This window comes from Megascapheus bottae, chromosome 10, assembly GCF_031878675.1.
Source record: "Megascapheus bottae isolate mThoBot1 chromosome 10, mThoBot2.hap1, whole genome shotgun sequence".
In the NCBI taxonomy this organism is placed as follows: Eukaryota; Metazoa; Chordata; class Mammalia; order Rodentia; family Geomyidae; genus Megascapheus; species Megascapheus bottae.
The window spans coordinates 29,087,529-29,115,150 of NC_143518.1; the positions used below are offsets into that span (position 1 = coordinate 29,087,529).

Here is a 27,622-nt window from a genome sequence, read left to right on the forward strand (position 1 = left end):
GATGTGAGTTATTGAGTGTGGAGAGGTCGGGGGAAGCAAGGTTTGGAGAGGATTTTGGAGGTAATAGGCAAAGAACCTGTGTGTGTGTGTGTGTGTGTGTGTGTGTGTGTGTGTCTCAGTTGTAACTTTTGAGTAGCATCAAAAATGAACACTTACTTTCCAGTGTGAACCATTTCTCCCCTTTCCTCACCCTCAGAACACTTATCCCTCTATCATGAACTTGAGAATCATTTATATGCTGCAGAATTAGTTGGTGTATCAAAAGTTCTTATGATACCTTCTATTTCCATAAAATAGAAATATTCTTTTTGAGAAATCCAGTTTCCAGTTAAGGGTATTTTTGCCATTTCCTCAATAGTTGAGGAGAAATGCCTGCTTACAAGTGAGGTAGTTGTGCCATTTTCTGCAATTACCTTTTGCAACTTTTTGCTAAAATGGTGTCCCTAGTCCTCTGCTATTAATTTTTCCTTTACACAATGTGCCGCTATAGAGAGAGCAAAGTCTCTAGAGGCCCACTTTTCTTTCTTTCTTTTTCATAAGATCTTATTTTGTAGCCAAGTCTGTTCTTGAATTCAAGATCTTCCTTCTTAAACCTCCTAAGTGGTGGGATTACAGGCATTTACTATCACACTTGGCCTGGGATATATTTGAGGAGAGAGAGAGAAAAAAAAAAGAGTGGCAAATTGAAGGATTATAAGTACAGAGATTGTAAGTAGGAACTAAAGCTACAAGATTTCAGAATGAGCTACAGCTCACAAATCAGTCCTGGCTTCTCTCAGCCACCATGTAGAGCCTTTTCACATGGAAGTAACTTTTCAGGACTGGCATGAAGAAGCATTTGATAGGCCTTGTGAAAAGTTTTCCATTTCCAGAAATGTGCAATAATTTAAATGTGGGCATTTGTCATGTTGGCTAACAGAAATTAAATCTCAAGTTTCAGTTTTACTTAGAAATGTTTTGCAAAATGCTTATTTTTATCTGTTGCCACATAAGGATTAACTTTTAATTAATACTATTAAATAAGGACTTAGGCACAACCCTGAACAAAAGCCAGTTACAAACCTTTTTATGTTTACTGGACCTCAAACCTAACCATGTTTTCTTTTCATTTTTTTAATTAAAACTTTTTATTAAAACTGAGTTTTTACATCATATTTCAAATGTCATGTTCTACAAACAAGTATTCAAGAAAAAAAACTATATACAATCACTGGCACATAAATTTAAGAACATAATTAAAATTAAGCTGAATCTCTCATAGATATTTATCAATCTATATATCAATGTCCATAGAATATATACTATCATAGCCCTATATGTTTATATAGATATATTTGTATCTCCAAATTCATGTCAGTGACTTGGTGTACCTGAATACTGTTTGAATCTAATAACCACATATCAAGGAGACCATGTACTTTTTGTTCCTTTGGTCTTGGCTTCTCACTCAACATGATTTGCTCTAGTTCCATCAGTGGATGGAACAAATGCCATTATTTTATCTTGTCTGGTATAACCATGTTTTTTATTTAAAAGAAAAAAATTGATAGAGGTGATGTAGAGGGATTATGAGTCGGGTAATGAGTACATTTCCTTTTGTAATATCTTCTGTTCCCTCATTCTTTCCCAGTCTCTCCTGTTTCCATCCCTAAATTGTATAATTCACTTTCATCAGTGTCCCATAAGCTCCACTGCTCACTAAGCTCTTTGCCCTTGAATTCTGTACCTTAACCATGGGTTTTTTTCCCTTTTTTTGGTCAGTCATGGGGCTTGAACTCTGGGCTCTTCAGCTCAAGGCTAGTGCACTACCACTTGAGCCACAGCATCATTTCCGGTTTTCTGGTGGTTAATTGGAGATAAGAGCCTCATGGACTTTCATGCCTGGGCTGGCTTTGAATTGTGATCCTCAGATCTCAGCCTCCTGAGTAGCTAGGATTATAGGCATGAACCACTGGTACCCAGCTCCTATGTTTCTTAAAACTTACCACTCATAGCTTTGCTATATATTTTTTCTCTCTTAGATACAGCTCGTGAGACATTAGCAAAGTGTAACAATGCAAAGTATTTCTAAAATGGAACTTCAAACTAGAGATGGGGTGATTCTCTGTTATCTCCTTGGGAAGAGGAGTGCTTTGATTTTTCTTCCAGCAGCCAGATTTCTGACCAGCCTCTTGACCTTCGGCAAGTGGACAAGCTGCCCAAATCGTCTGTAAACCAGTAAAATCATGTGCTTATCTTTCAGGTTCAATATTTCTTCAAGATCTTGGATAATTAGCAGCACAGAAAGGAAAGAAGTCACAGATTGGAGCATGTAGACAACAGCCAATCACTCGCATGAGGAATGTGTTCATTCTTTTATTGTCCATTGTTTCAACCTGACTGATACAAGATCAACAAGAGCACTGTACTCCTGGCAATTATTACATATGTTAGAACATGGATTTGCACTGTAGACAACATTTAACACCAGTCTATGGGGTACTGCATTGCTTTTTATAAAGTTCAAAATAAAGATTTATTTTCAAATAAGTGACTTTGGTTTATTTCATACATTACACTTTTTCTTGCAGAAAAAAATAAAATTGTACAACTGCATAAATATAAAATTCTTCCACCATGAAAATGGTTAAAACATTCATAAAGACACAGCACCAGCATGTGATGCCTCCAGAGAAAGGAAGAAAGGAAAAGGAAATGTACAAAGCAAATTAATTATCCCGTCACTAGCCAAAGTGATAGGCAGATCTCAATCTCAGACGTAGCTTCAGAACGTATTGAAGGACAAGCGTGGAGATGTCAGGACAGCATTCAGTACAAAGCACAACACAACCCATCACCTTTTTGTGTTTTTCTGTAGTGTCACTTAAAATTTTAAGGGCAGTTCCCCCATGACAGCCCACCCCCTCCCCAGCCCCAGGAAAAAAGAAAAAGAAAGACCTAATACCACAGGTAAAGACTATGGAGTGTGTTAAAAATGCTCATTGATGGGCCATTATCTTTGAAAAAGTCAAACCAAAACAAAACAAAAAAAAATGTACCATGCCAGTTTTATTCCCATTGAATATTTACACCTTGGACAGCAAACCTTGCTCACATAAAGTAGAAAACAGATATGATAAAACATGGCTTGAAAAATGACCGGAGTATGCACCTATAGTACTGTACACTAAATAAAATACACAAGGCAGCAATACTTAGGGGCCAGAAATACTGCTTACTACAAGTCAGTTATGGAATCATAATTTACAGTAAAAATGGGCACGTCCCAAGGCTCAATTTTTATTTGTCTTTTGTCATTTACAGTAGAATAAATATTTTGTTGCTATTGCTACACTTTAAATTTACATTCTAACCTATTAAATGCAGAAAGCTAGTGTAAAGCATATAGATTAAGTGTAGGTCCCATACGTATGACAGTTTGTTCAAGACTAGTAGGTTTTTGTATCTTTTTTAACTTATTAAATGGCTAGTGGGAAAGATTTGTGCTTGTGATCAGCTCTTAACTTCAATTTTTACATCAAAGCGTCCCTGGAAACGGTCTTTCTCACTGTACCCAATGTTCTCACCAAAGGCCTTACACTCAATGCGAATCTCCGTGTCATAGGTGAGGTTGCTGAACTGTACGGCCAGCAGGGGCTGCAGATACTTGGGCTGCAGGAGTTTGCCATAGTAGGGGTAATACTGCAGAGGAAAACCAGCATATCCACCCAGTCCAAAATATTCAATGTTTCCAATTTTTTCCTTATCTTCATCTCGCTAAAACAAAGTGAAATGCAGTTTAAATGGGTCACATTATGGCTCATAACTTGTATTCACATGTAAGACTCTCAACCCCATGGCTCTGTTAGCCTTTTACTAGAGTGAAACAAGCCATCCTGGGACATGGAAAGTTCCCACCTCTCTCAGAAGTATGGGAACATCAAGCAAAGGAAGACATGTGGGTGTCTTCTACCATCTACCCAATCTAATCCACAACAACTCTCATAATAGGTGAGTATTCTCATTGTCCAAGTAGGGAAACCACATAGGGATTTCCCTAAACCTGCACAGCTTCCCCAGGAACAAGGATATTATTGAAAGCAACTGCCAGGGATGGTCCAGTGAATATTATTTCCAGTGAACAGATTTATCTCTTTGCCTGTTTCTTATGTCCATTTCCTTTTTTTGGTACCAGTATAAAATGGCACTGTTTAAGATTCTCTTTTGTTTTCTCTCTAATCACCAGGTACCTGGTTTTAGGTCTAGCAGGCATATATACCAGTTCTTACTTTAATCTCAATATTTTTTTTTCAAAGAAGCTTATAACACATTGTAAGTGACATTACTCATTAAAACAAAAAAACAGACCTTCAGTACTAGCCAACTCACCTTTCAGGTCTGTACTCCATCATGTCAATGGAATATATTCAGAGTTTGTTGTGTCAATATAAAAAGCAACATGCAGTTTTATTCTCCTTAGATCTGTCCTTTCAAGAAATTTGACCCAGTACAACTAGACTAGTTCTTGAAAGCAGTGTTTCTTGTGCCATTTATGAAAATTTTAACCTGAGGGAAGCTCATTCACTCATTTTTCTTCTATTCTACTCTCCAACCAAACCTCAATAACCCTAAATGTATCTTTACCTTGCCAGTGCATTGAACAGGCAGGACGTTTGGACTGTACTTCATCATTGGGTAATTCTCCAAGGATTCATTCTTGGGAGGCTAGAAACAAAACTCACATTGGTTAAGATGGAAAGCCAGTCAGACAACCATCTACCCACCCATTTACCCATTTACCTACTTTTGCTTCTGCTGCAATAAAGGAGCTTCGATGAACCTTTGTTAATAAAACTTTTCATTTCTACATTGCTTTTTCCAAGCACTGTGGAAGCTAAGTTAGCATTCAATAGATAATTCAGTGAACCTAACAGCTTGATTTCAGAAATGACTCAGTATATTTCATAAAACACAGAGGCAACTGATCCCTATCAGAACTTAAAACTGTATAGTAAGGCCAAGGCCATGTAATGATTAGGGATAAGTGCAACATTGCTTAATAACCCATTTTTAAAAAGCAGAGATGATTCCATATCTTATGAGTGGATCAACAAGCTGTGGTATTAATACATAATGGAATTCTATGCTGCTGTCAGAACAGTATCCCCCCATTTGTAAGGAAATGGAAAGACATAGAAAAAATCATATTAAGTGAAGTAAGCCAGACTCAAAGGAACATAGGCTCAAAGTTTCCCTCATTTGTCATAATCAGTGGAAACCTTGGGCTCTCCTAGCAGAGATTTACAACAGAACAAAACCTAGATACATAAGGCCATATAGAATGATGCTAAATGAAAGGACCTCCAGGATATAAAAACAAAAGCCATATAATGAGTGATTGTTGTCCTTAATGTATTATGTTATCTCTCATCTCTTTTGCTGTTCCTTGGTTATCTCATATTGTTACAGTATTTCACCTTGTTATCTAATATATTGTATATATGCTTATTTGGTTATTTGAAATTGGATAGGGAAGGGGGAAAACAAGATGAAGGGTGGGGGTGGGGGGAGGGAAATGGGGACCAAGACATGATAGGGTCTCAATGTATGTGAATTAATGTACCTTCTATCTGGTGAATTAATGTAACCCTTCTATTAATTACAGTAAAAATATATGAAAAAAGCAGGGATGATAACCAATAATTTCTCTAAGAAATTAATAAATTCTCACAAAATGGTGAGCAGTAGCAGTTTGCCACTTTTCTGTGACTTCAAGTAATGTCTACTTCCCATATAGTTATCCAAAAAAAAAAACAGGCCAAGATGATGTTTAATTTCTACTCTTGCAGTGAAATCATTATTCAGGAAAAAATACTTTTTCAGATTATAATATATTTTAAAAATACTTTAGTGGCTCTAAGAAGACCAAAACCTAAAATATGATCACACAGGCAAGCGATTTATTTTTATTTTTTCCTGTTATGGGGCTTGAACTCAAGGCCTGGGTGCTGTCCCTAAGCCTTTCTGTGCTCAACTTGTACTCTAACACTTGAGCCACATCACCACTTCCAGCCTATTCTGTGTATATGGTACTGAGGAATCAAAGCCAGGTCTTTGTGCATGCTAGGCAAGCACTCTACCACTAGACCATATTCACAGTCCCTTAAAAATATTTAAAAATATTATTTCCTATTTGTTATCTTGAAGAATTTACATGGGATAGAAATTATTGCTTAGATACCAAACAAAATTACTAAGAATAGGCCTTCAGAACTAAGTTCAAAATTTAATTTTGCCTAAATCAAATCACAGAAGTTCTATAACTTCACAGTGGATGTGCTATCCCGAAATATAATATTGTGCTGTTACTGATTAGAATATAAAACTGGCAATGAATATACTTGAAGACTCCCTTGTATTGAATTTTATGTCAAATAAGTACATCAATCAAAAATGTGAATGGCTCATCTAAGTTCTACAGTATAAAATATCACTTGCCTTAGGTTTGAAGCCCAGAACTCGGTTGAGCTTTATGATGATACAGGGTTTGCCCTCTCTGTAGCCAAAAGACTCATCACTTTGTCCAGAGCAGTTTCCCAACCACTCAAGCCTGAATCTGCACACCTTCCGCTCTCCACGTTCATAGCTGAAGTCTCCTCGCTCTTTGGGTTCACTGGGCATAGCTAAAAGTACAAACATCATTGCTATATTGTACCAGCAATTCTCTAAGCACTGAAGGAAAAGTAAAAGGAACCTTTCACAATTTTCTTTCCTTGTCACAATTTCTTAAGACAGTCTACTTATGAATGTATCATTCAAATTAAGTAAGGATTTCCACCACTGTCTCTTATCTCTGCAGAGGGTAAAAAATGATATTCAGTCCAAGATAATAGCTCATACAGGACCCCACCTAGAAGGTGTGTGGTACCTGTACTTAATGATGAGCACATATTTGGTCTCTGGCAATGTCTCTTCCTGTAAATAATGGATTGCACAGCCATTAAGAAGATTGCAAGGAAACTGGATCCTGCTTCATAATCTGCAGCATTTCTATAGGTCAATGTTGGCCTAGCTCAATAACAGAAAATTGTAGTTAGAATATAAACTTTAAAGACTGTTAATATGTTTTCAAACTGGAAGTTTTTGGTCTGAAGTTTCTGGAGCTATGCCCCTGCTTATCATGTTAAACAGTAAAGGAAGGAATAGAAATATGAGTTTTGCCTTTGAGAACTGTGAGCATTTATTTTGTTAAAAGCATTTACCAAACTGAAAATTTTGTTAATTTTAATTCTCAAATAGAAGCCATAGGAAGACTAAATAAATACAAAAATTCAAAGCATGCTACTGATAAATAATGTAGACATTTTTATACATATTTGGTGTATACTATTAACAGTATTCTATTTATATTTTATGAGTAATCTCATTGTAATATATAATTTCTTAAATGACTATTTTTTCTCCCAAATGACTTTACAATAAGAGCCATTCTTTATTTTCAAAACCATAATGCTCAGCTGCCTAAGACATAGCTGATTATCGATTCTTACCTTGACCTAAAAAGTATATGCTACTCATCACCTCCCCTTCCTCACAGTCAATGAAATTATAGGTAATTGGACCAGAGTCTTGTGAGAGAAAGGCCTGTGCATGCCTCAGTAGGGATAAGTTTTGGAGGAACAATTTAGAAATTAGCAGTTATACATCACAATATGTAAAAGAAACAAAACTGGAATTGTGCTCTTTGGATTAGAATTGTAAAAAGGAGAATTATCTAAAAACAAATACTTTTCAAGTACTATACTTTTGAAAATCAGAAACTGCAATACTTGAAGCTATATATATTTTTCATTTCATTGCTAATTTCTAAAATTACCTTCTGAATATGTTCAGAGTTCAGTAACTACTGAACTATGTTGAGCCTTTCTTTAAAACTAATATTAGGTAGAAAGGAGAAGAAGGAGGGAGGGAGGGGAAAGAGAAGGAAGGAAGAAAGGAAGGAAAGGGAAGGAAAGGGAAGGGAAGAAAGCAAGCAAGCAAGCAAGCAAGCTAACCATAAATATGTATGATGTGTTTACTTACTACCACAGTCTTCAAAAATCATGTCATCCTTCTGGGCTGTATCTCTGTATTTTTCCAGGAACCTAATTATGTTCAGTACATATGCCTCATAGCTCTTGGGATTGTTAGGATAAAATGAAATTTCAGTCTTTTGGATCTGAGGAATCTGTGTCAATCCTAAACCGGGAAGAATTAAAAAGATACAATTCATTAGTTGGAAGCTAACCAAGACACTTTGATATCAAATTCTTTCAGCACAAAAATACTATGCTAAATTTACCTGGCTTAAGAGGAGGTTAAATTCTCACCTCCTCTTCAGAATCAGTCCCATAGTGAGGGTAAATAACATAAGTATAATGATGCCTTAATGCCCCATGCCATTCAATGTCCTTGCCCATACACTTCATGGTAGCCATTCTCATATTTTATGAATGAAGACACTGCTGACCAAGGACTTAGAGAAAGTAGTACAGCCAGAATTTCAAATAGGAGTTAGTCTGTTATTTTCAAGTACCTTTGCATGCATTGCTAGCCAGCGTTGTATACAGGGGGCTTCCATCCCATAATGACTTATAAGCCACCTTTACACTCCTATTAATAAATTTATATCCACTGCAAACTCTGAACTCAAGACTATGCCACACAAATGTTACTTCACTCCAATGGATCTTTTAGCATAAACTGGGGAATTTGGAATATATACCCAATTCCCAGTCCAAAAAAACATGTCAGTACCAGTCATGGTAAAATTCAATATATGAATACAGTGGATTTGCCCTAAGTTGATCCACTCTTGTATGTCCCCAAACTTCTGCCTTCACAGAAGTTTTCTAGGTAGACATTTGAACACCACAGAGATCTCATTATGGTCACCAGTTGAATAGTCACTGGCCTGTCTCAAGAATGCCAGACAAAATATAAGATGCCTGGCTAAATTCCCATGTCAAACAACGAGTTTTTTTTTGTTTTTGTTTTTGTTTTTGTTTTTTTAGTAAGGACATTGTTATCTAAAATCCAAGTTGAACTGGGCATCTTATGTTTTCAAGTGTTACCTCTACATCTATGTGCTGGGTCTAAAAAACTGGTGCATCCTTCCAACTGTTTGTTAAATAAGGTAAAGCTTTATCAGGCCTTCCAGGACAATTTCTTGACAGACCAAAAAATAACTTCACACTCAAGCAAGGGCTGGTTAAACACCAGGCTCATTGCAGACCAATCATAATTTCTAAGGATGGAATTGGAGAATCTCTTCAACAGGCATGAAGAGTGCCTGAAGCACGCTCCATTTAGAACTAACTACTTCTGCTCTAGGGAATTAGAACATAAGAATAGTAATAGTAGAGCTGGAATAAATGGCTGTTATCTTTTCTCAGTCAGTAAGGAGTGGAAGGGGTGAAGATGACATTAAGAACTATATCAAAAAGATACTATTTGGCAGATACTCAATAAAATTTACTAGGAATTTTTTTAAAAAACTCAAAAAGGGTGATATGAAACTAGAGGAACACAGTGGAATAAAAGCTGCCAACAGTGATGAAAATCACCTTGAACAGAAGTAATGGAATTTGTTACTTTGCTGTTTTTAACACAACCATAGAAGTACATTAAAAAAATAAAACCACAGAAAAATTTTCATATCTAAAGCAACTTAAATATAGCCTGAACAATCTTCTAATTAAATTAGAAAGGTGGCATTATAATGATAAAGAAGCTGTAATAAAAGTGTAGTAAAAGTGATTAGATGCCTGGGAAGACAAGATAAACAGAGCAAGAGAAGCCCTGAATAGCAAGGGTAAACAGGCTGTCTGTTGAAAATGGGAAGGCAGCTAGGAAGACTCATTTGAGTCTTAAACAAAACACAAAAGAGACCCCTGATTGCCTGGACCTGGGGGAAATACAAGGGTGGCCCACAGGCAGAGGCTCCATACAACTCAGGATAGGAGTTTTCTCCATAGCCCTGAGTCAGGATTTAGCCCTGAGTCTGGAAAAGTCAGACAGGAGGCAAATGCCTGTGAATAACTGACAGAAATGGATGGAGAAGACCTATGTGCTCCAGGCAAATCAACTTTCCAGACCTGAGAAAGACCTGGTGGACAGCCAGGAGGGAGAAGACAAAATTAAATGACAGATACCAAAAACCACCTCTCCTAACCTTCAAGGAGAGAGAGGAAAGAACTGCAGCCAGGCAACTTGAAGGGACTTTTAAGTATGATAACAAATAACTACGTTAGATGTGGTCTATCAGTAGAACCAATGATGCAACAAAAACCAAAATGCTAGCAAAAGACAAATCCAGTGCAAGATGCAGTTTCACCCAACAAACTGCAAAAGGTAAGTGATTCTAAAGGGTCACACTTTGAGTAAGCCTTGTGGAACCCAGACTGCAAAGCCATCCTTGAACTTCTAATCTCATGCCTGAATGTATCCAGGAAGCTACCCTGTTCAAAGTGCCACTCCCTGGGGTGGTCTTCAAAGAACTCTGTCCTGACAGTTCTGAAGCATTTCTCAATTACCATCTGCTCTCAACTGCCTGTCTTTTCTTTATCCAGAGCCTGAGGCCTGAGACTTTCTCTTTCAGGGAGCTAGCAGAGCTCAGAGCTCAGCTCATTGTACAGAGCTCAGCTAGCAAAGATTTCTGAACCAGAATCATTAGGAAATCTCCTCAGAAGTAATTGTCTAAAGCAAGTAAGAGACTCACAAGAAGCAGATGAAGGACCTTCAGAATAATGTTCAGACCCTTCAACAAATCATTTACGTTGCTTTTATCAGACTACTGGAAAGGAACAAGGTTGTCACTGGCAACTTTATTACTTTGAGTCTACATTCAAATTCCCCACGTGTAACTCCCTAAAGGTCACAAATCCCACCATGCTTCCTGAAGTTCCCATCAGTTGTTTTCTGACCAGATCAGGTACGCTCTGGATGTACAAACGATGAGGAAAGATTTAAGGGATCTGAACAAGGGTGACCTTTGTTTGCAATGGTAACTTCTACAGGCCAAAGATAACAGAATGACCAATTGTTGGCTTGTGATTTGAAATTAAACTCGAGGAAACAGATCTAATCTTTGCTTCATCCGTCTTCTAAACCTGAATTATCATTAACCAAGCTAAGTTCTACACAGCTTTGCTCCAATTGAACCATTTGCCTTAAACTACATATCATTATTCAATAAAGTCAACAACTTGATATATAAAATTGTAATATTTGGTTTTCAAAAGGTACTTCAATTTTATGTAAGATCTAGAGTGTAAAACCAACCCTTTGGCTATACATTTACTCTTTGGAAATATACTTGCCTTCCCTGACCTCCAATCTCTTAAAAGCAGTTCAGGAAGCTTTCCTAATTTTTATCCTTTAGCCTTAATAGGTATTCAAAGCAAAAGGGTGCATGACCAAGAAAAAGATATGGAAAGTAAAGAGGAAAGAAAGAATTTTCATCAAGAAATACTGTGTTTCCAAGTATAGCAGCAAGATTATAATGTCTCAGTCTCTGTGTGGAAATATTTAGGCAGCCATTTTAACCTTGCAGCAGTTACTCCAGCTGTACTTGTCATTTAATACATCCGATGAGTCACTGGCCAAACACACTAAACAGCTGACCAGGTATCATTTTTCCATAGAAACATGAAGGGGGTAACCATGTGACTAAGAGCATAAGAAGTAAAGAAATGCTTTCAGTTTAAGCATACACACAATCCACTCGCATCATGTTTTTCATACATTATTATTCCAAGTTGAGAAGTATCCTGGTACTGTTTATTGCCTCACATCCGTAATCCAAGCTTCTCAGGAGGATCACAGCTGTAGCCAGCTCAGGCCAAAAAAGAAAAAAAAAAAGTCTCTATCTCCAAAATAACCAACTAAAGGTCATGATGATGTTGTGGCCCAACAGTCAAGTGGTAGAATGGCAACCATGGAAGTGAGGCCCTGAGTTCAAATGCATGAAAAAAGAAAGGAAAAGAAGTAAAAAGTGCTTTCCAAAGACTAGCATGGCTGTGCATGCCTGCGGTCCCAGCTTCTGGAAAGCTGAGGCAACATAACAGCAAGTGTAAGGCCAGATTAGGCTGCATAGAAAGTTTGAGGGTGGCCTCAGCAAAAAAATTTAAAATGGGAAAGGGATATAACACCCCCCCCCGTGGGCCAAACACACACTTAAGGCAGCAGTAGATTTTGTTTCTTTAATCTGTGGGGTTAGTATCAACTTACTGAATACAATAAAGAGGGTATGGAAAGGGGAGGAATAGTTGTTTCTGGAAACCAGAGACCTTTGACTCACCTTCTGCCTTAGGGTCATCCTGTGAGTCAGATGTCTGGACTGGCCAGAAATTAATCTTCCTGCCATTAGCCAGGGTCACATCTGTATCCATGCCAGGCCCACAATGTCTGCTCTCAGTGAAAAGTCTTAGAAGAACTGTTTGACTATCTCTACAATCAATGTTTGGAACAAACATTTGTGTACAGAAATGTTCCTCCCATTTGCATTAAATGCCACGAACTCTGGCTGAAGGCTCTTCTCCATTTATGGAGGATTTTCTTTTTAAACGTATCTTCATTATGGGGTAAGCAAATAAAAAATTACTCACTCTCTGAAAAACTACAGCCAGGTACCTGTAATCCTAGTTACTCAGAAGGCTGAGATCTGATGATCAAGCTTTGAAGCAACTCAGGCAGAAAAAGCTGGAAATGGAGGTATGTCTCAAGAGGCAGAGCACTAGTCTTGAATGGACAAAACTAAGCAAGAGCAGAAAGCCCAGAGTTCAAACCCCAATACCAGCATTCATGCCCAACCACCCCACTCTCTGCCTTGCAAGACTTTTAATTTCATAGGGGCATTATGTTTGATGTTTTGATAGGTTTTCATGTGCTTAACCCCAATATAAGAAACGTGCCACTTTGCCAATTTTATAAAGGGAAAAGATGTAAATTTTAGTGTTTCATACTAATTGAGATTTTCTGTTCAAAGTCAAACAAGGACATATAGTATATATGACTTGCATAGATTCATTGCATATTGTTACCTGATGAATAGCTTGAAATAAGATAATGACATGTATGTCATGTATGTATGAAGGAAAAGATGAGCATTCCTGGTTAGAAGTCAATAAGTCCCTTTCATCTCCCTCAGCTCCTCTTGTCTGCTGGGTGGGCCCACATGCCACAAGATTACTAGCCTAAAATCCCCACATTATTTGAAGGCAACCAGTACTACCTGCCAGATTTCAGGGCAGTAGAAGTGAAGTTATGAGGATAATGGCATTACCGCTATCATCTTCCATACTGTAGTCCTTTTCTTGGATGAGTGCCACCAACAAAGTCTTAAATCTTTACAGATACTGATTATTTTCCACCAACATCTGCATGATTTTGTTACCTGTTCCTGCTTATCTGAGATGTCTGCTCTGCTTACTCATCTTATCAAATGGGTGCCCAGAGTGAGACTCACTTTTCTGTGATTCCAAGAACAATTTAATGTTCAGCTTTAGGTTTCCTTCAAACCCAAGAACTGGAATAGTTTACACGGGTAGGTGAGTTGCTGCAGTCAGTATTTTTTCCTCCCTAATCATTTTACCAAACCAAAGGCTGGATAGTAACTCCTGGAAGCCATATCTGCCACCAATACTAACTCATCCACAGCTCAACTCTGGAAACAGACTGGCAGGACCCATTTGAGGACAGGAAGAGAGGAGGAGGAGAAGGAAAAGTGAGAAAGCCAGACCTGCATGTGGGTGCCAGTTGAGAAACCACAAATCAATGGATAATAAATAGTAACACCAGAAAAATGCCATATTGACACTTGAAATAATTTCTCCCCAGGATAAGGAGAAGTTTCCCCCCTTGAAATCTGAGCAAGAGTAATACAAATGTGATACTGTAGGCTGAAAACAGTTTTTCTGAGATTAACACAATCTCAGGAATTCTACTTAAGCATACTGAAATTTGTACTGCAAAGGTTTATAATATGGATTTTAAAATCTGAGAGGTCCCTTTCACACACAAAATGAAACTGAAAAAAACTGAAGAAAAGAAAAAACCTGCCAGGGACTGTGAAGTCTATTGAACTTTATCAACCCTACCTTCTCGTTACGAAGGTGTCAAGAATACGATCCTTTCAAAATACGTATACATTTATACCTTTGTACCAGGAAGAAAGCCAGGTGGGAATATCCCTGGAACTAGGGATTGACACACAGTAACCTCCAGTTCACTGAAGAGTTGTTAAGTGATCCGCTGTGGGGGAAGGGCAGCAACAGATGGGAAGACTTTTTTCCATTACACCACAGGGCAGGCAACAAGGCCATCAGGGTCAAATCAAGGACAAGGCCTGGTGAATCCTCACAGTGAGTGCATGTAGTGTGTGTGTGTGTGTGTGTGTGTGTGTGTGTGTAGTGCTACATGTGAGTAGGGCTCATGTGTCACTGCTTAGCCTTCTGGGGCACAGCAAACCAAACAGTAGTGTCTCTTTCCTGATCCTCATTATGAGACTGAGAAGAGACACAGCTCACCACTGTGGAAGGACATATTGTCCCTCTAGACAACAGCTGACAGGTTACTGCAAAATAAATGAAACAAATATAAATAAACAAAACAAATTCAGTGTCCTTTAGAATTCACTCTAGAATTCACTTTAAAATTCTTTAAAAATATGTCTCCTAATCCCTCATCGCCAAACACTTTTCATGGGAAACTGAAGTTTTTATTGCATACATGAAAATTTAAGTTTATAAAGCATTCTTGCTGTGTCATACAAAGTTCAGCTTGGAAATTCCATACTTAAAAAGAAACTACTTCTTCTAGCAGAAGGCTGAGGCTACCAATAAATAGAGACAGCCATCAACAGTTTGTTTTATGCTATCAGTTTTGCCCTCATTGAGTACCACTTGCCCTGCATAGATTTATTACCGCAGTTAATGATCACAGGGTATTTCTCGTATTATATAGATGAGAAAATTGAAGCCCGGTTTGCCCAAGCCATATTGGGGTGATAGAAGCTGTGTCCAGCTCTGAAATTATGCTTTTTCCTTCTCTCTACTATGAACCTACTCCTAATCCCTTACGACTTCCAGGGCTGCTTTGGTGTTTAGATTAAGGCAACATGAAATTGTCAATGATCCTTTCTGAGCTCAGAAAATAGTAATTTAATATGTCTCATCTCAGCTGAGACCTGAGTGCTGCCTTTTCTCAGCCCAGCAGGTGGATCCTTCCAATATCCAATAGCAAGAAGCCTTATAAGGAGCAGGAATATCATCTGTACTGACCACTGTCAACTTTCAGGGCCAAGGCACTACAGGCACCACCTATTTTGCTTTAAACTTCGTTTCTGTACCATAGTTTAGTCCTTTCTGCGTGACTTTCACATTTGGCCTGTAAGCCTATCCAATTGCAATGCACAATTACCCTGCTGCGTTGGGCCACACACAAAGTTATTTGGAGAACGATCTAGTGATACAGTATTTTGATACATAAAGGGTACTTAAACCCAGTCAAGCTTGGGCTTTGTATTCATTCCTCAAATTCAATATGTGATGGCATTCATAAATCCTCTTTTTCTTAAAATAAATATAGTTGTTCATGCTTCAGATATGCATCCAAAATTCAATTCCTTCCTCTTAACCACTACAAAAATGGAGGCTTGGAGACATTCAGTTGAAGTCCAAAAATTGTCAAAATACACTTCCATCCTTCTATTCAATCTACATACTTATTATTGCATCTCCAAATACAAATTCTAAACATCTGTTCCAAAAAATGCCATTAAGAGGCATTTTTCCCTAGAAATGGTGCAGAGACTGCACTTGGCATAATTTCCAAAAGAACACTGAGTCCCTCAGGAGAGACATAAAGAAACTCCACAAGTTAAGAAAGGGTGAGAGGGTGTCAGTATAGACTCGATAAGGTTATAGGTAAGAAAGAGACAGAAATTACCCAGGCAAAGAACAGAAGAGAAATGGACAGGTGGAAGACTCAAGACTTCCCTGTGACTCAGACTACAGGAGAGAAATGCGTATTTCCAAGATGAGCCACTAGCATTCCTTTGGAGAAGAGAGGATTTACCAGGTCCATCCAACTGTTGTGAACACACTATATTTAGGTACGAAGACCATGTCTTTTAGACAGGGGAGCTGGAAGAAAGAGAGGAGGGAAGAAAGGAGAGAGAGATCTGGCTGGTGGATTGAGCACCTCTGATGTCATGTGCAAATCCTCACTGGTAAGGGTAGGTGCTTTAATTATTTGTTTTCAAAGGTGAAATTTCCCTTTTAGCAAAGATTTTGGAGAAGGTGTTTTACTTTATTAAATGCTGATTCTCCTAAGGCTAAATAATCAGGGCCCTTTTTGCTTGGGAATTTTTTTTAAATGCTTGGCTTCATAAAATAATATCATGAAGAGTGCTTGTCTAGCATGCATGAAGCCCTGGATTCAATTCTTTGGCTCCCCATAAACAGAAAAAGCTGGAAGTGGTGCTGGAGTTCAAGTGGTAGAGTGCTAGCCTTGAGAAAGCCCAAAGACAGTGCCCAGGCCCTGAGTTCAAGCCTCAGGATTGGAAAATAAATAAATAAATATCATGAATAAAAAAAATAGCTTTCAGGTGGCAAAACAGAAGGTCTACATAAATTCATTAATTACTAATGCTACTGTAAAATTATAATAGAAGTGGAAAGACAAATGGATATACCAGCTTTATTATTATGACAGAAGTCCACGTAATACATTTATTTCAGATCCTAAATTTCTCTGCCCGTCAGAATCCTTGTTCAATTTTTCCACAGACTCACCTTTGTTGGGGAAATAGCTGCTGGAAACTAGAGGTTGTTAAAACAGGCTGAGGTCACTATATATACTTACGTACTTTCTTTTTCCACTCCCACCTACATTTATCTGGAGGCACTTCTGATAGTCAAGAATTACTTGACTTAGGATCATAAGACAATGCTGGCCACCTCCTTATTCTGCAGATTTTTCTTCTTTCCCACACCCACAAGAAGGGTGCGTGACAAGACTCCAAAAGGCAGCCATGCTTGATCTAGATTACTCACTACTGAGCAGAGGACCTGCACACTGTCATCTACAGACAGTTGCTGCAAAACTGCTGCCCAGAGAGAAGGACAAGTCAATATTACTCCCGCCCCCCACCCCCCGCAGTAATCTCAAGGCCATTTTAATGTGAAAGATTAGGTGTATAAGTTACTCAGTCTTTCTTCCTCTCCTCCCCCACCACCCATGACTTGTAGAAGAGTGACAGTAAATTCATTGTTACTGTGCTACTGGCTTTCCAGGTGCCAGGCACAAGGGTGGCAGGGAACTTCCAAGGTGTGTAGTAACTGGTGTGGGTGCAACACAGCTGCATAGAACTCATACAACACACAATCAGTAAGGGATTCATGTGGCTGTTTGCATTTTCTATGATAAGATTTTGTTCACTTAAGATTTTACAACTAACAGGGACAGCTAAATTGGAAATAGGGCTCATAAAACCAGTAAGTAAGACAGGAAAAAAGAAAAAAAGAAAAAAAAAGCAAGCAGATAACATTTTATGAACACAAAGACAGAGTGACTGTTCAAGGTCAAACTGCAAATCAATAGGAACTAGGTGGGGAGACATACCCGTGAAACCCTGGCCCTCTTCCTTAAGCAAACAGCACATTTCAGAGCTTCTAATCACCTCTAAAATGAAGCTAACCTTTTAAAATAGGAGCCAGAGTGAATTCTCTAAAGCATTTATGAGTCATAGACCCTCAAGAAGGTGAAAAAAAAATGTTCATTGGAGCTGAAAAGGCCCTGAAACAATACCTCTAAGCAAGACCTTGAATAGTAGGGCCACAGAGATGGAGCCTCTTACAGGAACTGCCGAGCTCACAGTCATAGAGCAGGTGAGAGTCAGGGTGGGTAAGAACTGGGCCCTTCACTCTCACTCCAGAGCTGTGCAAATAAGATGTCTGTCACCCTAGGGAACTCCAAGGGCAAAGAGTGCAGATCTGCCTGCAGCAGAGAAAAGCTGTTATTTTTCTTTCCGTGCTTTGTCTGAAATTCTATTACAGAGCACTTTGCTGGTTTCTTCTCCACTGAAAAGGCAGCAGCTGCTTTCTCTCTGGAGGAGCAGAAGCTATTCACAGAGACATGTTTACCTGGTGGGGCCACCCGGTCCTGGTATGTGGGCTTCAGGTCACTGATTGTGAGCAGCATGACTTGGATGGTCCCGATGAAAATGCCAGCCAGGCAGCCATAAAATATTACGTAGAACAGGAGGATCTTAACTGCAAGGAGAAGAGACACACACACAAAGGCCGTGAGGTCGTCACGTGACATGCTCAGAATCAAAGCTTGACCTTGGGGAAGAAGGTACTTCCTTCCTGCTTCCTCTCCAACCTGTTTCTCCAGAGCCTACTTTCCTCAGGCTGATCAGGAGCTGAGTAAACCTCACTCTTCGGAGATGGGGGAATCATTCAACTACAACTAAAATGCCAATAGGAAATAGCTCGAAAAAGAAAAATTGTCAAGATCACCAAGAAAAATCTATAGTTACATTCATGTGCCTATGCAATGCATTCATCATATATCATTACACCTCCTTAGAGAGGTGTTTTCTTTGCTTGCTTATCCCCTGACATTAAACACTGCAGATTCTGCTGCTTCTAAACAAACAAACAAAAATCTATCAGTCTCCCTCTGTGTTTCGATCAGGGGACATTGTCTTTCTCTTCAGGGACAAGTGTAAGGGAGGATCCTATAGAATAAATGAGTGACATATTCTGTTTCATCTTCTGACTGGTACCAGAATATTGACTACTTGATGAGACTGCATTTTCATTTTCTCATAGTTAACAGGATGGCTGCTTACCATAGCTGTAAGTGATAAGGAAAATGCACACACACACACACACACACACACACACGCATACCAACAACAACAAAAATACTATCCCATACACTGAAATAAGGCTATCAGTTACTGGTTTACAAGGATTATCCTCCTGATTAACTTCATGGTAACAGGCTGTACTAGGCATCGCCTGGCAATTCTGTGCTAGTCAAACAGATCAGCATGAATGCAAAAATGGGAACAGGGAACCTGTCACGTTATGACTGTATGAAAGAGTCTTCAGGTACTTCTAAAAAGGGTCCAGATCTAATGCATTAAATGCATTAGAGTCTTTGGGGGAAAGCCACAGAACAAAAATATTAAAAAGTGGTAGGTGGGGGTCAGAGAGGGAGTGGTACACATTTATGAAAACTAGCCATATGGCCTTTCCTATATGCTTAAAAGCCCAACTTCCCTATAGGGATCAAATTGTTCAGGACAATTATGCTCTAGAATGAGCAGTTAAGCAAAGCACATCTTAAAGCCACACAAAATAATCATAATCCTTTTCATCTTCTACTCATAGAAAAAAGGGGAGAAAAAAATTACAGCAAAAATAAGAAAGACGGAAGCTACACATGTGGGCTTCTCACAACCTCACTCAGTTACTCCCTTCCAGCATGACAAGAGTTAAGTGCTGCATTCGGTATCCAAGCAGCAGTAGTCAAATGGCAGACTGTGACGTCAAGAGATGTGGAAAATTTTCCAGTGAAAGCTCCTAAGAGGTACATGAAGAGCTGGTATAACACAGTCAGCAAGACAGCCTGATTTACAGTTTCTTTCCCATTTTGTTACTTTCTAAGCGCTTCTTATTTCTCTCAGCTTACTCTCTATTGTCTCTAACAACTGGAACATTTCCTGAACTCTAGATACCTAATCCAGACAATCTTAGAAGGTACATAATTGACGGTACGGTTTAAAACAGAGTGAAGGGAAAAATAAGTCATTTTGCAAGCATGAAGAATAACGTAAGGCATGACTAACCTTCTATTTTGCCCAGAGGGTATCTAAAAGGAAGTGAGGAATTTTCCTCTTTTGTTTTTTCCCTCTCAGAAATATTAACAAGATCTCCTCAGTTACTGCTGTGATATCACTTGGTTAGAAGTGAGTGAGTAGGTCTGGTGAAGCCTATTAAGTGGCCTCACCCAGAACTGCATTAAAGATTGTTTTTTTTGTTTTTTTTTTTTTAAAAAAAAAAAAAGGCTAAACAGCTAGGGTGGAACCACCGGGTGTGGGGGGGGGAGGGGAGAGGGAGTGCATGAGGAAGCTAAGTGTTAGCTTAGCTTAATTTTTTTCTTTTGTTTAAAGTACAAGTATACTGAGGTTTTCAGTTCAGGAAAAAACAATCTACCCTTCAAAAGAATCATAGATTTTTTTTAAAAAAGGCATTGTTCCCAACTTGTTAAATATAAAAACCTACCAATACCTGCATTAAATTAATTCAAAGACAGAAAACACAAAATGATTTGCATGCCATGATTTCTCCAGCAGGTGACAGGCTGGAGTCTCCTGCATCCATCTTGGTAAAAAATCTACCTATAAGCAAAACCAAGCCAAGGGCATCCTGCCCTCTCCCCAAGGGCATCATCCATGTTGAACCAAGAGCTGGAAAACAGGCATTCACTCCAAATGAGACAGCAACTGCTGTCTGAGACAAGCTCTGCTATTTTTTTACATTGCCAGGAAGCAGCAGACATATTTGCACAAAACAGAAAGTGGCCTTTTATAGCACGTTAGCAAGTAGAAGAATAAATGACAAGCTCACTGATGTATAAATTCTTGATCAGTATATTGATACTTTGCTGGATATGACTGTACAAATGCATCATCTGTCTCTCTGTCTCTGTCTCTCTCTGTGTCTCTCTCTGTGTCTCTGTCTCTCTCTCTGTCTCTCTCTCTGTCTCTCTCTCTGTCTCTCTCTCTCTCTGTCTCTCTTTCCTCTCTCTCTCTGTAGTACTATCCCATTAAATGTCACTTTAGAGAGAGCAAATTGTTCCATACTGCCTGGCCCCTAAAGCAAATATTCCAAGAAGCATGAAATTGGAATGAAGAAAGAAATGTATTTATGAAGGCAAAAATAATTTGAGGGCAAATTTCACAATGAATCAATGCAGCTTCTGGCCCTGTGGTGCTCATGGTTGGACCACCAGGGAAGGAAACCTAAGCTAACCTGGGGAAGAAAGTGCCCATTCCAGTTCCGCAGTGAGCCTTACAGGCCTCACTTAAGTTACAAAGGGTTGCTAGGGGATGGCACCTGCAGGGAGCTGTTCATCCTACAAGCACATTAGTGCTTCAGGTTTTCTCTTCCAGTTTAAAACAGAAGGAAGGGCCTTGCACGCCTAAGACATTATAACCACAAGCCTACTGAAGAACACAACTTCCCCCCTCTCAAAAATAAAATTTGAAATGAAATTAAAAAACCATTATGTTCATGAACTATATTTCCCTTGGCTCAGGGACACCTATGCCTTTCCAGCAATACTTTGGAATACAGCTTCACCTTGAGTAACCTTGAAATATGATGCATTATTAACCCTTTATTTTTTTTCAATCAAGAAAGACTCCCTACAAGCTGCTTTTTTCTTTATTAAAAAAAAATCCTATGTTTCAGCTTCTTCCATTTTGAAGTATGAGCCAAGCCCTATTTCCCTGACTCACTCTCCTGCTGACTCCCACAGACCCTCTTAAGTAGGAACACTGGATTGGCACCTTGCAGGGTTTTTCCTTAATGACTGCAGTGGTGTTGCTAGAGATGGTGGTGGTGGTAGTGGTGATGGTGATGACACCTGAGAAGAAGAGGGGGCAGTGATGCAGGGTGGGGAGAGTCCCTCCCTCCCTCCCTTCTGCAGTCACGACTCATAGATTTGCCTACAACTATGCCCTTCAAAATGACCTTTAGAAAAATGTCACCCTTCCTGTGTAGGTAGGAAAAAAAAAAAGGCCAGGTGTCTAATTGTGAATGGGACATGTGTGTGGGTGTCCACCCAACAAAGCAACAGGCCGCAAAATAATCTTATAAAATGTGATGTTTCTGCATTTGTTCCAAGTATTTTTTCCATCTAGCCCTTTATGGTAATCAGCACGCATCTGTCTGTGTAGACCTTAATGACAACTGGAGTTTGCCAAGGCTTCAAAATGGGAGTCCTGACATGAATATTACTGGGCCGGTTTCTGGGCTGTGATGACTTCGGGGAAGGTCATCAGGGGAAACCCTAGCCATGGTCATGAAATTGCCGCAGTGTGGATGGATTCCTCTTTCCCCTTCCCTCTCTCATTCGAGCTCTGTATTTAGCCTATTAGAAAGATGCTACCAGCCGGTCTTCGTCTGCATTCGATCAGGTTACCTCACGATTCTCTCACAGCCCCAAATCTCATTTTCCTGTGAGCTTGAGATTTAGCCCTAGGAAGAGGCAAATGTGGTCTCGCAGGACCTGACCATTCCCAGAAAGGAATGGCGCGCCCGAAGTCAGGAGGGTGGCTTGCGAATTACCTAGGCAACACATCTAACCCCTCGGCCGGGCGTGCTCCAGCCCCCCACCCTCGCGCCATCCTAGGGACCCCAACATTTTCCATAGTGTGACCGGCTCCAGGCCCGCACGAGCTAAGGAGCGCCTGGCGCCCGATGGCCGGGCACGCGAGCCAGCAAAGGTGAGTGCGGAACTGTCCATCCGCAGAGCTGGCGCAGGGGATGCGTCGCCCGAGGCACGGAGTTTGGGGAGGGAGAAAGGCGGGTCGAGAGCTGCAGACACCGTACTTACACCAACTGCCACCGGTCCTGCCTAAAAACTCCTTCTTCTCCGAGTTCCAGATGAATTTCTTCCAGCTGCCCTCCTCCTTGGCTTTTCCGCGGGCCATGGCGGCGGGTCAGCAGCGGCCTCGGAGGCTGAGGTGGGTGGACTGCGGTGTGCGCCCCGGCGTCCTCCCTGGCTGTGCCGGTCGCGGTCCCCGGCCTGGCTGCCCGCTGCCCAGACGCGCCGCGCGCTGCCGCAGCGGCTCTCCAAGTGCCAGACGCGCCGCGGAGGAGCGGAGGCAGGAGCGCGGGGAGGGGAGGCGCGGCGGGGGGCGGGGGGAGGAGGGAGGGACCGCGGAGGCTGCGCGGCTCCGAGTCCCAAACCTATTGGTGGGCGCGCGGCCGCTCGCCGGCGGTCTTGGGTCCGCCCCGCACTCCTGACGCCTCGGAAAGGCTCAGGGGGGCTTCGCGAACCCGCAGCTCCCGCTGGGGACGCGTGCCGGACCCCTCGCTTCCTGTGACCTCTGCGGAGACAGGCAAGGGACACGAAAGTCAGAGGGAAGGACGAACGACTGGACTGCAGGCCCGGCACTCGCGCGCGCCGGCCACGAGCTGAGAAATTGGCTGAGGGCGCACGCCCTACCTTTACTATATACCGCGCCTTGGCGCCCCGGCGCCCCGCCCACCGGCGGCCCGACTGACCAATCGCCGTCGCGGAGGGGGCGGGGCCTGAGGCCCGAAGGGGCGGGCGCGGGGCTGGCACAAAGGAGCAGCCTGGGCTTGAGGGGGCCGGCTGGAGAGCGGGGGCGCGAAGAACCGCGGGAGGGGCGGGGTGGGGGGGGAAGTGTGTGTGGGGAGATCCGTGACGAACATTCCCAGCCCCCTCCCGGCTCCTCTGGAGTTGGAACCAGTCCTCCTGTGGTGGAGTGGCCTGCGCTGAGTCTCTCAGAGACCTGGAGACCCCGGCCCGCCTGACCTAATCCAGTCTCTTCCACACGCCTGCCTGCTCCCATCCGTGAGCCCTGGGTCCCCCGCCCCTCCCCCCCCCCGTGCTGCAGGTCCACCTCTCCTGGGCCTAGGGGAGGTTCAGGGGTGGGCGGAGGGGGGGAGGTCACCCCGGGACGCCGGTGACTCTGCCCAGCCCCGCTCGGGCCCCGCCTTTGGGCTCCTGCACCTGCCACCCCTCCTCCCCCTCGCACTCCCCGCCACTGCGGTGGCAGTTCCGGCCTGGCCCTCTCCTTCCAGGGCGGGCCAGCCGGCAGCCCCAGTTCCTGACTGCCGGGCTGTGCTCCTTGTGGGCGGCCCGAACCACCTAGAGCAGGACAACTGCCAAATCCGGCTGGGGCGGTCGTCCAGAGCCCGGGCTCGGGAAGGGTAACCCCCAGTGATTCGTCCTATTGGAACCGGTTGTGGCTTGCGGCAGTCTAGACCCTGGGAGGGGGGGAGGGGTGGCTGGGGACTCGGTCTGCATGTGACCCCCGTCACCCAGGACTCTCCTGGCATGGGTCGGTATTCTTGCAGGCATGCTTTTGTGCCCTCTTGGGAATTGCGAGCACTTGGCCCTACTGTAAAGTTCCTGCGTGTATACCAAAGCGCTGAAGACCCAGCCTTCCCGAGCGTGGGGAGCCCCTTGCCTGGCTTTTATCTGCCATGGCTGAAAACCAAGCACTTGTTTACCCCTCCCTCCTCAGAGCCCCGGAGCAGCTTCCCAGGCCATTGCTCTCGGGGCAGTGACACAGCAGAAAACGCGGGGATGCTTCCGCAGTGGCGGCGGAGGAACGCATCCCTAAGCAGCACCCTGGCCCATGATGGAAAAGCCAGGGTACACACCAAGGCTTTGCCCTTCAGAGCTCTTAGTCCTGGCCACCCTCCCCTTGCCAAGGTCAACTTGAAAGCCCTCAGGGCAAACTTTGAACTGGTGCAAAATGAATTCTTTCCCATGAATCATTCTCAAGGCCCACCTGGGACACCTTGCACAAACCTGACCAATTTCGGAGATTCTGGGGAACAGCCGCCACCTAGTCATCCGAAGGTGCTGCTACAGGGCTCCCCTGTGACAACAGCTTGTTAAGAAAGGAAGCCATCCCTACTAGGTCCTTGCAGTGTTGACGTTGGAACAGTCCCAAGGTGGTGGTTGGTAGTCAGAGAGCTACAGGAAGAGGTTGCACCTGCAGATAGGATGCCCTTGGGTGCCACTGGGCAAAGGTGTCTCGTGGAGGAGTTTCCAGCAAGGCAGGTCACTAGGAAGAGTACTCATCACTATACAGAGGGAAGGAATCCCACAGACAACAAACAAAAAAGGATGGGGGGAAGTCAATGAGGGAAAGGGATGATGGAATTTGAGGAAGTTGTAGTATCTTCCCTTGTACTTACCCCAGCTGTTCTTCCTACCTCTCCCCCATCCTTTTTTTTATTGTAATGTATAGAGGAGTTACAGCTATAATCACCAGTTAGTAGGTGCATTACTTCTTACACATTTAATCACCTTCTCATGTTTTTGTCCTCGTTTCCCTCCTCCAGTCATCTCCCAATCAGCTTATTCCCCCCTTCCCTTTCCTATTTCCAATAAACAAATAAACACATATACAATATGCCAGGTAACAGAGTCAGATACTGTAACAATATGAGACTAACCAAAGGGCAACAAAAGAGAAGAGAAATAACAGTACATTAAGAACAGCAATCACACAAGATAAAGCTCTTGTTTCCATATCCTATAGTTCCTTTCATTTAGTCTCATCCTATATGACCTTATGTATCTAGGTTATGCGCTATTGTAATCCTCTGCTAGGAGAGTCCTAGGTGTGCACTAATTATTATAAATGTGGGAAACCATTGAGCCTATGTTCCTTTGTGTCTGGCTTATTTCGCTTAATGTGATTTCTTTCTACCCTATCCCCACCCCCCATGAAACATGGTAAAACAAACCATGTGCAAAGAGGTTCTCAAAGACAGTTTTCTTCCTTCCCTTCCTTCCTCCCTCTCTCCTTCCCTCCCTCCCTTCGTTTCTTCCGTCCCTTCTTTCTTTTAATTGCTGGTTCTGGGGCTTGCAGTCAGAGACTGGGCACTATCCCTGAGCCTGGTAGAGTGCTCAAGGCTCACACTCTACCACTTGAGCCACAGTGCCACTTCTAGCTCTTTCTAAGTAGTTTATTGGAGATAAGAGTCTCAAGGACTTTTCTGCCCTGGCTGCCTTTGAATCCTGTTCCTCAGATCTCAGCCTCCTGAATAGTTAGAAGTACAATTGTGAGCCAACAGTGCCTGGCTCAGTGACAGATTTTTAATTAGAGCTCCTTCTCCCCTTTTGTTTTCCCTTAAAATTAAAAGTCCTAAGATCTTCAGAGTCTGGTAACTGTCACATAGCCTGATGCTGAGTTGGGTAAAACAGGTTTTTTTTTCCTCTTATTCTACTGTCTTCCTCTGACAGACATCTCTTACTCTTAGATTGTAGTTCTCTAGTGTTGTTTTCTCAGTCTCCTGAATTTAAAGTACTCCCTCTGGTTTTCATTTAAAAAAAAAAAATCTTGAGAGTCATGTCTGTAGAGTCAAGGCAGTAGTATGTCATTCTAAACCAGCCTTTCCCAGGCCTCTTAGAAAATTCTTTGTGCCCACCCAAGCCTGGTATTGCTACTGAAGAATACTCTCTCAGCTCTGTAGGAATCCTATTTGTCCCAGGGGCTCCATTCAAGCTCTGCCTATGAAGTTATTCTAGGTGATCTGTAATTTTCTGAACATTTTAAAACACTTCATTCTGTAGGAAGACCAAGACAAACTTACATTTGTTTTCCAACCTTCAGTGCCAGCCAGTTATATGACCTTGGGCAAGTCACTTGTTCTCTTCAAGGCATTCCCTCAGTTGTAAAATTGGAGTGATACATTGTAGCAAGGATTAAATGGGAGATGTGGGAAAGTGTTAAGCATAGTGCCTGGTACATAGCAAGAGCTATTAAGTGGTTAGCTTAATTATAATTCTTCTGTTTCCACCAGACCTTGCCTAACCTTGGGGCTTGTTGTTATGACTTTACCACCTTCTAACTCTGATACCTAGCCTCTGCCAGGACTCTGAGTCCCCATCAGGCCTTAGCAAGTCACCCTAAGTCCCCACCCTCTCTGCTACCTTTCCCCTTGCATCCCAACACACTTCCTGCTCTGTGACCTCCACTAACTCACATAATGAATAACTCAAGCACATAATGTCCCTTTGGATTGTACTGGGCTGGGCTTTTATTCCAAGGCCCCTTCTGTGAAAGTGCCCTAGAAGCAGGTTGAAAGCGAGAAGTGTGCAGCTTTCCAGAGGGTGGGGTGCTTCTAGTAGGTGGAGTGTGTGACTAGGTGTGGAGGGAGGGACAAGCCAGGGGGAACCAAGAAAGTTGTCCCATACATATCTGTGGAATGTGCAGAATTCTTCACAGAACAAAGGAAGAAATTCTCCAGCTTGGTGGAAAAGGCTCAGGGCAAGAATAATTTTTAATCCCGTTCTCTATGCAGGCTAGGGAAGGAAGAGGCAGGAGTCTTGTGATTGGTTCGGCTCAAGGTGAATGTTCTCTGTGTGTGTGGGTGGAGAGCGAAGCATCAAGCAGATATGGTAACAGAATAAAAAGAGACCTCTGCTTCAGTAGGATGCTATATCTTTTTGACTCAAAGAACAGACAAATGCTGTTGTGATTGAAGCACAATCTACTTGGGACTAGAAATGGGGTCCGGCAGGTGAACAGAACAAGGCATTCTTGTTTATGACAAAATGACCAGCCAGAATCTGGACTGAGAAAATTGGACAAATAAACCCCCAACAGCAAGAACCTTCTGCTCAAGGTCAGAGAGGCTAAAATGGAGGTGCATCTGGGCAGGCTTGCACAAGAGAACAAATTTGATAAACAGGACTCCCTTGAGCTCTTGGCTCTCTGAACCCCTCAGCCCTCTGAACCCCTTTGCCAAACACAATGCAGTCCACTCTGCAGAGGGCTGCAGAGGGCTGAGCTGCCAATCCCACATTC

General features: G+C 42.0%; 2 protein-coding genes and 1 long non-coding RNA gene across 5 annotated transcripts in view; 2 read left to right on the forward strand and 1 right to left on the reverse strand.

Moving 5' to 3' along the window:
* Window positions 1-2,533, forward strand: part of Nme7 (NME/NM23 family member 7) — a 131,945-nt gene extending 129,412 nt beyond the window's left edge. For both annotated transcript variants that reach the window (XM_090340502.1, XM_090340503.1), the window contains exon 12: window positions 2,243-2,533. In XM_090340502.1, the coding sequence (XP_090196628.1) occupies window positions 2,243-2,275 (33 nt within the window). In that variant the 3' untranslated portion in view covers window positions 2,276-2,533. The remainder of the gene's footprint in view (window positions 1-2,242) is intronic.
* On the reverse strand, window positions 2,340-23,207 carry Atp1b1 (ATPase Na+/K+ transporting subunit beta 1). Its single transcript, XM_090340504.1, has 6 exons — window positions 22,657-23,207; window positions 18,165-18,293; window positions 8,062-8,217; window positions 6,478-6,662; window positions 4,624-4,704; window positions 2,340-3,756 (listed from the first exon to the last, which is right to left on the reverse strand). Exons 1-6 carry the CDS (start codon window positions 22,751-22,753, stop codon window positions 3,493-3,495), a joined length of 912 nt encoding a protein of 303 aa, XP_090196630.1. The 5' UTR covers window positions 22,754-23,207; the 3' UTR covers window positions 2,340-3,492.
* Window positions 23,208-23,500: 293 nt separating this feature from the next.
* The window catches only part of LOC150057809 (uncharacterized), a 267,348-nt gene continuing 263,226 nt past the window's right edge, over window positions 23,501-27,622 (forward strand). For both annotated transcript variants that reach the window (XR_016536787.1, XR_016536788.1), the window contains exon 1: window positions 23,501-23,643. This is a non-coding gene — a long non-coding RNA (uncharacterized LOC150057809). The remainder of the gene's footprint in view (window positions 23,644-27,622) is intronic.

Bases quoted from the DNA above. Each gene is read 5' to 3' on its own strand.
- Atp1b1 (XM_090340504.1), bottom strand. From the start codon at position 22,753: ATGGCCCGCGGAAAAGCCAAGGAGGAGGGCAGCTGGAAGAAATTCATC. The intron at 18,294-22,656 runs GTAAGTACGGTG...TTCTCCTTGCAG, and splicing joins CAGGACCGGTGGCAGTTGGT to TTAAGATCCTCCTGTTCTAC. The intron at 8,218-18,164 runs GTAAACATGTCT...TTCCCGGTTTAG, and splicing joins GGACCGGGTGGCCCCACCAG to GATTGACACAGATTCCTCAG.